Genomic DNA, 11,112 nt, shown 5'->3' with positions numbered 1-11,112 from the left:
AATGGAAAAGCTTTTGTGGAGCTGTAGGATTTGAGGGCCGTTCCCTTAAAGGCGGCAGCAGCAGCAATGTGGTCATTTCACCTCCGTTCCTCATTCTTTCAGCCAGGCTCATCATATGAGATATCCCACCCCCTCCCTCCACGTGGGGGAGTGGGCCGGCCCTCCAGTAGGGCTGTGCTCAGAGCGTCCGGGACCCCCAGACTCCACCCACCCCCCCCTCCCCACCCCACAGCACTCTGTCCTTCCTCGGGGAAGCATTCCCAAACCTCTCCTTTTGGAAGGCAATGGGACAAAACCTCACAGAGCAGTGCTACAAAACGTTGCGTTTCCTCCTCCTGGAAACAAAGCTGACCCCCAAAGGCAGCAATTCCTCCTGCCCCCAGCTCTGCGTGCCCCTCATCCCATTGCAGGGAGCTGAGGGCTGTGCTGTGCGCAGCTGTACGGTGTTTATATTTGGGGAAGTCGAAGCTTTTGGCTGTTGTGCAGCTGTGCTGCCTAGGAAGGTTTCCTTGGGAGGCAAAGCAGCTGGATCGGCACTCAGGTTTTGCTGCTGGGGGTTCTGCAGAGCCTCACGCATCAACCTGCTGTGTGCTTATGGGCTTTTGGTGCCACGGGAGCCAGGTGGTGCGGGTGCAGCAGCCCTCACTTTGCACACCTCCATCCCATGCGCTGAGGAGAAGCAGAGCACCCATTGCTGTGCTGGGGTTTGGCCTTTGCCTCCGAGCAAAGGAACAAAATCACGGTGCTCCCCAGCACGCTGGGTGCACGTCCCAGTGCAGGACCCACGCGGGTCGCTCAGAGGATGCTCCGCGCAGGTGGGAGCGCAGAGGCGGCCGTCTGTTGGGTGAGCTGATGGAAGCCAAGCGAAGCGCTGCCCTCCCATGGGCGGGGGTCTGGCTGGGGTTGGGTCGGGGGTCTCAGCGCCTTCCTCTCCTTCCCTCCGCAGCCAACCTTCCTGGTGGAACTGTCCAGAGTGCTGGCCAACCCCGGCAACAGCCAGGTGGCGCGGGTGGCGGCCGGCCTGCAGATCAAGAACTCTCTCACCTCCAAGGACCCCGACATCAAGGCTCAGTACCAGCAGCGATGGCTCGCCATCGACGCCAACGCCCGCAGGGAGGTCAAGAACTACGTGAGTCCTTCCTTTTCCCTTCTCGTCCGGTTTTGAGCCCGTTGGATTCTCTTGGGTTGATGTCCGCCCTGCTTTGTGCCGAAGCTTTCTGGCTGCTTCTTCTCAAGGCAGCAGCAGCGTCGTCTCGCTGTGCTTTGGTGCTCTGCTGTAGTTCTGTGGAAGCATTGGGGTGAAAACCAGACAGGTGTGAGGCCTGCTGCTCTTTTCCGTTTGTCTTATGTAAGTGCTCCTACAAAGAAATCTCTGAATGGCACGCTGCTGGAGCAGTGGGCACAGCTTCCCAGCTCGGTGGCTTCTGTTGACTTTCTCCATACAGGAGCAGCTTCAACTGCTCTCCGGTCCCTCGTGAAAGCCTTTGAGCTGTGCTCTGTGTGAGCACACATCTGCACAGGGCCCGGTGGGCTTGGAGTTGGTAGGATGTGCTCATAAACAGGCAAATCCCCAGCAGGGAGCAGCGTCCTGCTCTCTGCATGGGGGGGCTCTGCCTGAGGACCCCTGAGCTAGTTAGGGGTAACCTCAGGGCTTGCAGTGACGCAAGTGGTGCCTGAGGTCTTTCACCTGGTGGGAGCACAGGTGTGCATGGCTGTGTGTGGCTCTGTGTGGAGCTGATGTGAGTTTTATGCTTTATATATTGGCTTTCTCTTAATAGAGATGTTTGAGTCTGCATCTAGCAGGGTGAAGTTGGTCATCAACGCAGCTTCCATCACAATGAAGGAAAAAGTGGATCTTAGCTCCTGTTGGCAGTGTAAGCTGCTGTGTTGTGTATTAAAGCTCACAGCATTGGATCGCTGCTTTGGTGTCAAACTGAAGCAGAATCCTTTCTGTCTTATCCAGCTGACATGTTTGGTGCTTAACAGTTCCCCATGGTGGGCTTCTCCTTCAGCTCTGGGCTGCCCATTATTTGCATTGCTGCATTGAGTGACCAATGAATGAGGGTGGTGACCAATGAATTGGTGGGGTCCCCGTGAGGCTGTTTGGGGTCTGATGCCAAACCCCTTCATCTGGGAGGGATTTGGGGAGAGGGGTTGTAACTGGTTTGGGAGAATCTGAGTAACAGGAGGAATGGTGTTTCTTGTGGAGTATTTGGGAAAGGGAGGGGTGTGCCTGGTTACTTTGAAACCAGTGCCCCTCCCTTGTTAATTCTGAGAAACAGTTACATAAGTATGCAAAAAAAAAAAAAGTCATCTGATTGACTGCAGATCATCAGAATAGAATGAAATAGTTTCATTTCTTTTCATCTTGATGTAAGCAGCCTGGTGTTCGGGATGATTTCAGAGTGCAGTGGGTTCACTTTTGTAGCTCTGTCCTGTGGTCGTAGAGGAGTTGTTGGGTGGGCTGCTGGCGTGTGGGTATCAGTGAGAAGCTCTTTGCTGTGAGAGAGGTGAGGTGCTGGAACAGCTGCCCAGAGAGGCTGGACGCCCCATCCCTGGAGGTGTCCAAGGCCAGAGTGGATGGATGGGCTCTGGGCAGCCTGGGCTGGTGTTAGATGTGAAGGTTGGTGGCCCTGCTGTTGGCAGAGGGGTTGGAGCTCCGTGATCCTTGAGGTCCCTTCCGACCCAAAGTGTTCTATGACACGGCAGCACTGTGTGCAGCCACAGCCACGACCTGCTTCCTGAAGGGGCAACCGTGGCCGGGTTCAGAGCTGAGACGAGGAGCTGCTTTGAGGAAGGCTTGCAATACATCTGTAGCACCACAAACCAAGCTGGGAGAGCGCAATGCCTGCCCAGAGCCAAACCCTGCTCTCTGCTCTCAGGTCCTGCAGACGTTGGGCACAGAGACGTACCGACCCAGCTCTGCCTCGCAATGCGTGGCCGGCATCGCCTGCGCTGAGATCCCCATGAACCAATGGCCTGAGCTCATCCCCCAGCTGGTGGCCAACGTCACCAACCAGCACAGCACCGAGCACATGAAGGAGTCCACGCTGGAGGCCATCGGGTACATCTGCCAGGATATCGTGAGTACCTCTGAAGTTTGAGGGCTGACCTCTCCCAGCTCCGCGTCTTCTCTTCTGTTTGTGGCACCTCTACGAGCCACGCTGCATCCTTTCTTTCCCTGCTCGTCCTGAGGATCTCTCTGCTAGCAGCAAACGCGCACAAATGGTGTCTGAAGGAGCTGACCTGCTTTTGCAGCACAAATCCAGGTCGCCTCTCAAAGTCAGTGTGCAGCTGTAGGGTGGGAGGGTGCTGGTGGGGAGCTGCAGTTTGTAAACCTTGCAGGTGAGTGGGGAGCTTTTGGTTCCTCCGCGTGGCTGAGGAATTGCTGACCTCCTTCCTCTTGTAGAGGGCTCTCTTTATCCTCGTGGAAGGAGGTTTTGATACAGGAATGGGCATCTCTGGGAATCTTTTGCTCTCTGGGGCACTGCCTGCGGAATGTCTCCTGGTTTTTATCAGTATTATTGGCAGCATCACCAATAACACAGACTGCGAAGGCACTGCGCTGTCGGAGCTCCTGCTGGAAAACAAAACTGGCTGCTGAGTGCTTTCAGTGTGGGGAGGCAGGAAGAGGAAATGTATCTGTCAGGCTGCAGGGGGTTGCTTTGCTCTCCAGCATGTTTGCTTGTAGCCAAATCCAGGCCCCTCTCCTGTGGCAGCAGGGCAGTCCCTGCTGCAGGAGGGATGGGAGCAGCACAGAGCTCTTCTGGGAGGGAAAGGGCCTTGGGTGAAGTTAGGAGCAGCAGGAGGGATGGAGGGCAGGTAGGGAGGGAAACAGGCAGAGTGGGCTGTGAGAGAGGACTGGGATCTCCCATGTTTGTAGTCCGGTGCTCCCAGTGAACAAAAGCCTTCTTGGCTTTCATGTCTCACAATTTCTGCTCGTAGAATTCCAACTTGGGTGATGCTTTGAAATATGGAGGAGGCTCTTTAACTGATGCGACTATCAATGCTGCTTTTAGGAACCAGAGCAACTTCAAGACAAATCCAATGAGATCCTGACAGCCATCATCCAGGGAATGAGAAAGGAAGAGCCCAGCAACAATGTGAAGCTAGCAGCTACTAATGCACTCCTGAACTCTTTGGAATTCACCAAAGCAAATTTTGACAAAGAGGTAAAGGGGGGGGAATGGTAACAACTCTTGCTCTAAAATACAAGGACAGAATCCATGGTCTGTGATGAGAAATCATGCACCACGCTGAGTTTTGATGCATAACCCCATTGCATCTGAGACTTGGATTCGTTTCCACGCAGCCGGGCTGCTCTTGTGATGCGGGAATGCTGTGGAAGTTTTCAGAGATGGGCCAATGGAAAAGAGGCGTTGCTGAGTTTTGGGGATGAATTTGACCTGACTTTGGGCTGTTAAATCTGCTTCCTAATCCAACTCCACTCTGTAATGCTGCTGCTACCCGCTTGGATCAGCGCTTTCTTTCGAGTTGCATGGCAGCAATCCAGCGTGCATCGCCTCTGGGAGTGGCTGGGGGAGGAAGGCCTGCAAGCCTTCAAAACAGGGGCATCCACTGTGGGCTGGTTTTTTTTCTTTCCTTTCTTTAGATGAGGGATATCCCTTAGGACCCTACCCGGGGTGTACGGGAAGATGGAATGAAGATTGAACCCTCAGCTTAGAAAGTCTTTTAAAGGAAGTCTTCCTTTCCCAGCCTCTGTCCTGCAGATGGGGATCAGCTTCACAATTGTCTGCTGGGCTTTTCTGTGTTGGGCAGCAGCTCAGCACCATTCACAATGGATCGGGGTTCCCATTTTGGGGAAGAAAGGATTCCAAACCCTGCGGTGAATCCTCACCTGTCCACCTGTGGAAGTGTTGTGTGAGGGGCTGTGGTGGTCAAAAATGCATTCTCCATAAGAAGGCTCGCAAAGTTTTCAGAGCTTTTGTGATCTAATGTTCTTTTGTTTCTTCTTCAGTCTGAAAGGCACTTTATTATGCAAGTAGTCTGTGAAGCAACGCAGTGTCCAGATACGAGGGTGAGTGGAACCTGAAGGATGTGGTGATGGCTGAGAAGTGCTGATTTTTTTTGTCACTGTTCCTTTCTTGGGAGCATCGTAACGAGCAGCACTAACAGTGGGCTGGTAAAAAGTGGGTGGGTGTGCAAGTTCTCAAACACACTGAGTTTCCTACTTAATGTTAGGAGCAGTAAACTGCTCGGGGGATTTAAGTTGCAAAGAGTAAATGGAATGGGTATGGAGTAAATGGGATTATTGGTGGAAGGGCTGGGATGCTGGGGAGGCCACAGCTGCACTTGTTTGTCTGAGGGCTGTGATAAATGTCACATCTTGGGTCCATTCTGTGCCCTGGCAGGTACGAGTGGCTGCCTTACAGAACCTGGTGAAGATCATGTCCCTTTATTATCAGTACATGGAGACGTATATGGGTCCTGCACTTTTTGCTGTGAGTACTTGGACTTCTTATGTAGTCATCTGAACTCCACCTGTGCTGCTTTGTCTTAATTTGGGAGGAAATATTTTCTTGCATCCTTGCTTAGTTTTTCTCTGTCTGCGTTTGTGTGCTGCCAGTGCCAAAGCCCCTGAATTCAATGCTGAGACCCCCAAGTGTGGGGCAGCACAGGCTGCTGGGTTTGCTCTGCAGCCCTGCCCGGGTAGCTGATAGCAGGAACTGCTGTGGCACCTGATTTCAGATGATCTGGAGCCCTGGGGTGTGTGTTTGAGGAGAAATCATGTGCTAAAATGCTTCTTCTCTCCCCTCCTCTCTTTCTCGTTCCTAAAGATAACTATTGAAGCAATGAAAAGTGACATAGATGAGGTGGCTCTACAGGGAATCGAGTTCTGGTCAAACGTGTGTGATGAGGAGATGGATCTGGCCATAGAGGCATCAGAGGTGAGCTTGCAAACACCTGGGATATTGTCTTCGGGAGTGCTGCAGTCAGGATTTACCCACATCTGGAAGTCCTGCTGTCCCCTGTAGCTCCTGCTACTGAATGAGAAGCCCCCCAAGCTCCTGGTGTGGCAGTCCTGGTCTGTGATGAGACATCATGCACCACTCTGATGCTCCAGTGATGCATGACTGATAGAAGCTGAGACCTGGGGCTGCCCAGAGCCCACGAGGCGTGTTGGCTCTGCAGAGAGCAGCTTGGCTTTGAGCTGCTGGTTTGGTTCTGGCAGCTGTCTCACCCAGCACTCAGCTGGGATCGATTTGTTCTGCTGCTGAAGGTAAAAGCGAGGCTTGGAGTTCAAGTTGCACGGGGGCCACTGAGCGTAACCCCCTTCCATAACTCACTGCTTTCAGTGTAGCTCGAATACAACCCGTCCTGCTTCCCAGATCAGATGAGGACGAGTTGCCTTTTTATAACCAACCAAATGGTTTTCGTGCCAACCTGGCTGGGAATCAGAGCAACTTGAGATAAAGATTTCCTGACAGCTTTGATGAGAATACGCTGTGACAAAGAGGTGCTGGTTTCCTGAAGATGGTACATGACAGCTACCTGATTTCTCTTTAGCATTCCAGAGTCGAGTTAAAGCTCCTGTAAGGTTCACCTAAATGCACATTGAGCATGTATAGCAGCACTGGGAAATTCCCTTTGTCCTGAATTTCTTGGAGCCGTTGCTTTGTTAAGATGGCATCTTGAACTGCTGCAGTGTGTTTTGTGTTGGAGGGAGGGTGTTCCTGGGTTTGCCCGCTGTCTGTGCCTGGTGGGCTCTGCTTTTATGGGCTCTGTTCCTGGGGTCTGTTAGAGGCACGGCAGCACTGTCCTATTCTGACGTGGAAAAGATGGATTGCATTCTACATAATGCATAATTTCTGAGTTAAGCACAAAGTAATGGGATGAAAGTAACGATTCCCCTTTGCAGTGGATGGGCTGGGGATGAACTTGGGGTGCTGTTCCCCGTGCAGATGTTGTTTGCATGGATTAGTGGCACAGATCAATAAGAGCTTGAACTTCGGAGGCCTCTGGATGAATCATATCCATCTTTAAAAGCAGCTAAATATATATTTGTCTTGCCTGCCCAAAATAGCAAGGATAAAAGGACAGTCAGCATGAAGGTTCAGCTCGTATACAGAAGGACCTCTTGCTTTTCCTACTCGGGGTCACTTGTTAATTGCACATAACTGCAAATATTTCTGTTTGTGCCATGTGAGGAGAGGCCCTTTGTGCATGGGATGGCACAGTGAGCTGTGCTGGTGGAATATTTAACTGGATGCAGAGCAGGGTGTCCTTAAGGTTCCTGTGTGTTGCGGTGACTCGTGGTGCTGGGAAGCAGAGGGAAGCATGCAGAAGTGAGCCTGTATGTGCTGGGTGGTGGACGTGGTGCTGGTGTAGCTGCTGAGGATTGTGTTGTGTGCTTCCTTGCAGGCAGCAGAGCAGGGGAGGCCTCCGGAGCACACGAGCAAATTTTATGCTAAGGGAGCACTGCAGTATTTGGTCCCAATTCTGACACAAACGTTAACAAAACAGGTGAGTTGCAAAATGCCTGCTGTGTATCCAGAGGGGGGAAAGGAAAAAGGGGAGAAAAAAAAGAAATAAAAGCACCACTGTGCTCAGTTCCACGCTGTGGGACAGCAGTGCTGCTTCTGCACGCTGCAGGAGCACCAACACGTTTGTATTTATGGTTTCTGAAGAGGTTTGTATCATTCTGTGTTCCTCGTGAGTAAAACAAACATTCAGTCTGCATCGTTGGAGATTCAGTGTCTGGAATTCCTGAGCTTTGCATCCCCAGCTCTGAGGTCCCTGTTTGTTTATTGGGTGCTGAGCGCTGCGCTGGGACTTGTTTGGACTCTGTTCCACAGCCTGATACAAATTAACGGAGTCACTTGCTACAGCAGGTCTAATTATAAAAGAAAACTGTTAATTAAGCTGTGCAGGATGGAGTTTTGGCTTACTGTGATGGAATAGGGAAGTGCTGTGAGAATGTTCTCAGTGAAAGCAGTCTCCCTGTTTCTCTATTACCATCTGCCTGGGTGCAGAGGGTTACATTGCAGAAGGGTTAAATTGCGAGTGATGGTTGAAACAGGAAGGAGAAAGCCCATAATTTGGGCTGCCTCTCTGCCAGAGGTGGAACTCTCACTTTTAGACCTGAGCTGAGCCCTAAATATGACACCTGGCAACAGGGCAGTGCTACCTGCAATAGGATGGCATTGCCTGTGAGTGGGAAGGGATGCTTTTCCCCAGGCTGATGGGTGCTGTTCTCCTCCTAGGATGAAAATGATGACGATGATGACTGGAACCCCTGTAAAGCAGCAGGAGTCTGCCTCATGCTCCTGGCGACCTGCTGTGAAGATGACATTGTTCCTCACGTGCTGCCCTTTATTAAAGAACACATCAAAAATCCAGATTGGCGATACAGAGATGCAGCTGTGATGGCTTTTGGGTGCATTTTGGAAGGACCAGAGCCTAACCAGCTCAAACCACTAGTTATACAGGTGAGACTGTGAGGCTTGTGAGCAAAAACCTTTCATTTGTCTGAAGGAGGATTCGTGTTTTGTATGTTGTTCTTAGTCTGGGAAGATGCTAAAGGCTGTCTGCTTTACGTATCATAGAGTGGCCTGGGTTGAAAAGGACCACGGTGATCATCTGGTTCCAGCCCTCCTGCTATGTGCAGGATCACCAACCACCAGCCCAGGCTGCCCAGAGCCACATCCAGCCTGGAACATCATCGTGTTTTAGGGAGGTGTGGATAACAGGAGTTGGGTTACACAACTCAGGGGTTGCAGGAACTCCAGATTCTGTGGTTCTCAGCTCTTATCACTGGGGAAATAACTTGAAGGTATCAGAACGGTGGTCTCACTGGATCTAGGTGATCTTCCCTGCTGCCCCAGGCTCAAGTCAGCCAGCCCATAGATAAGATGAAAACTAGAAACAGTGGCAGATTCCCATTCCCACGTACTGCACACCCTCACACCTTTCTCCCGACTGAATTCTCTCTCAGGCAATGCCGACTTTAATAGAGCTGATGAAGGATCCCAGCGTTGTGGTTCGAGACACAGCAGCCTGGACCGTGGGCAGGATCTGTGAGATGCTCCCTGAGGCAGCCATCAATGACATTTACCTGGCCCCACTGCTGCGGTGTCTGATCGAGGGTCTGAGCGCTGAGCCCCGGGTGGCCTCCAACGTGTGCTGGGTAAGGCAGACCCTTTGCTTTTGCTGCTTTCTGTGAGTGAAGGGAAGCAGCTGATGCTGGTATGCAGAGGCACAGGTTGATGCCTGCACGCTTACGTGGGTGGCAGCGGTGACTCTTGACTTGGTCAGCCAGCAAACACAGCTCTTGTTGTTATCTCAGGTCTGTTTTGTGGCTCTGATAGGCAAAACAAGGGAAGAAAAGTATTTCAAGTAGAAAAATTGTAATATTACCAAGTGTAAAATTGCCTGAAGCTTGAAAGTGCTGTGGAAGTTGTCTCTACTCACCCATTAACATGGACACAACTAAATTCCAGACGTGCTGGGCTTTCGTGTTTTCTTGGGACAGCTGAATTGCCCGTTCATTCTTAGGGAAATATGAGCTACCTTGCTTCCCATCACCTGAGCTCACATCAGAAGCAGTTTCAGAACTCATTTGAGCAGCATGAAGCTTTCTCTTCCCTGACAGAGCTGCATTCCCTTGGGTGAACTTGCTAACTTCAGCTGTATCATCTTGATGGTGTGTGCTACCAAGTAGCATCGCTGTCCTCCCCCACGAAGAGGATGTGTCCCTGCTTTCGATAGGAATTCAGCTACAGATGGGTGTCTGCACGTCAGAACAGCCCTTAGAAATGATCGGATCCGTTCTCTTGGTATTACAGAGGTTTGGAGGCTTCAAGTCAGCATGGGAACTTCTCCCTGTTCTGCTGCTCCTGGCAGAAGTCCACATAGCTGTGGCTGCTGTTGGGAAGATGATGACTAGCACGTGTCTTTAGGTGGCGGTGACAATGAGGGATCTCTCAGCTTTCTTTCATCCACCCATCTCAGAGCTGTTACCATCAGTCTGCAGCCTTTTCGAAGCTAGGATTTTAACTGGTGATGAGGGCAGGTCCTGTCTGTCTGCCCAGCACCAACAGCCTGTGCAGCTCAGCTGCCTCCGTTGTGTTGCTGGGACCAGCAGCAGCATGCAGGCAGCTGGCTGTGGCAGCATGATTTGCTGTTACATTTCACATCTTCCAAATCCTCGCCACTCCTGCGCCAAAGCTGAGGATCCTGAATAATTATGGGCTCACAAAGGAGCTAGCCTTATAAGTTAGCCCTGCACCCGTTTGTATGGCTGGGGTGTGTTTCTGGACGTGTGAGTGAAGTCATTGGGTAACAGGAGTGTTGTTCTGTGTTCCAGGCCTTCACAAGTCTTGCTGAAGCTGCCTATGAAGCTGCAGATGTAGCTGATGATCAGGAAGAACCAGCAACCTACTGCTTATCCTCTTCATTTGAGCTTATAGTTCAGAAACTTCTGGAGACCACAGATAGGTAATGTTCACCCAGCTGCATAGCTGCCTTTTCTTTTGGTTTTCCTACCCCTTCTCCTTAAGGCTTTGGCCTTCCTTCTCTCACAGTGTAGATCTGAATGATGTTTTGTAAGAACTGGGCTTTCTGGCATAGTGTCCTCTTCCAAACGAAGCTGAAATATAAATAGACAAGGCAAAATGTTTTCTCAGTTCTGCAGATGCAAAAGTGAGGCTCGTGCTGAAGTCCTGTTCCGCTTTTAAGGTCACGTAAGGGATTTTGACAGCTCTGCAGTTCAGCTTTTGGGTCAGTTTCCATCTTCAGCTGAATCCATCTGCAGGTTGAGTTCTTGAATGGGGTTCCTGTCTGAGCAGTTTGGAGTCTGAACTCGCTTTGTGTCCTGTTCAGTTCCAGCCAGCAGTGCGGTGTCTGCCTCAGGGCTCTGAGATCCATCAGGCATCTCAGAACAGATCTCAGCTGTCTCTATTTCCAGCTGAACTCCATCCCTGATGGCTCAGAGGGATGTTGGGAGGTACCCACGGGCACTGCTCACATCCTGACACCATTCCATCCCAGGCAGGGTCACAGCACGCAGCAGTTGGGTGGCTTTGAGTTGTTTGCTGCTCCTGGACTCACTGTCTGTCTGAAGATATTGGAAGTTGTTATTAATAGCAAATT

General features: G+C 51.3%; 1 protein-coding gene across 1 annotated transcript in view; it reads left to right on the top strand.

Moving 5' to 3' along the window:
• Positions 1-11,112, top strand: part of LOC104914605 (importin subunit beta-1) — an 11,483-nt gene extending 371 nt beyond the window's left edge. Inside the window, exons 2-11 of the mRNA XM_010724612.2 lie at positions 860-1,129; positions 2,883-3,083; positions 4,020-4,172; positions 4,979-5,038; positions 5,373-5,462; positions 5,799-5,909; positions 7,384-7,485; positions 8,226-8,450; positions 8,957-9,148; positions 10,328-11,112. Of these exons, the coding sequence (XP_010722914.2) occupies positions 860-1,129; positions 2,883-3,083; positions 4,020-4,172; positions 4,979-5,038; positions 5,373-5,462; positions 5,799-5,909; positions 7,384-7,485; positions 8,226-8,450; positions 8,957-9,148; positions 10,328-10,462 (1,539 nt within the window). The 3' untranslated portion in view covers positions 10,463-11,112. The remainder of the gene's footprint in view (positions 1-859; positions 1,130-2,882; positions 3,084-4,019; positions 4,173-4,978; positions 5,039-5,372; positions 5,463-5,798; positions 5,910-7,383; positions 7,486-8,225; positions 8,451-8,956; positions 9,149-10,327) is intronic.

This window comes from Meleagris gallopavo, chromosome 29 (genome assembly GCF_000146605.3).
Source record: "Meleagris gallopavo isolate NT-WF06-2002-E0010 breed Aviagen turkey brand Nicholas breeding stock chromosome 29, Turkey_5.1, whole genome shotgun sequence".
Lineage (NCBI taxonomy): Eukaryota > Metazoa > Chordata > Aves > Galliformes > Phasianidae > Meleagris > Meleagris gallopavo.
Note: the sequence above shows the minus strand (reverse complement) of the source record. Positions and strands in the feature narration are given on the sequence as shown.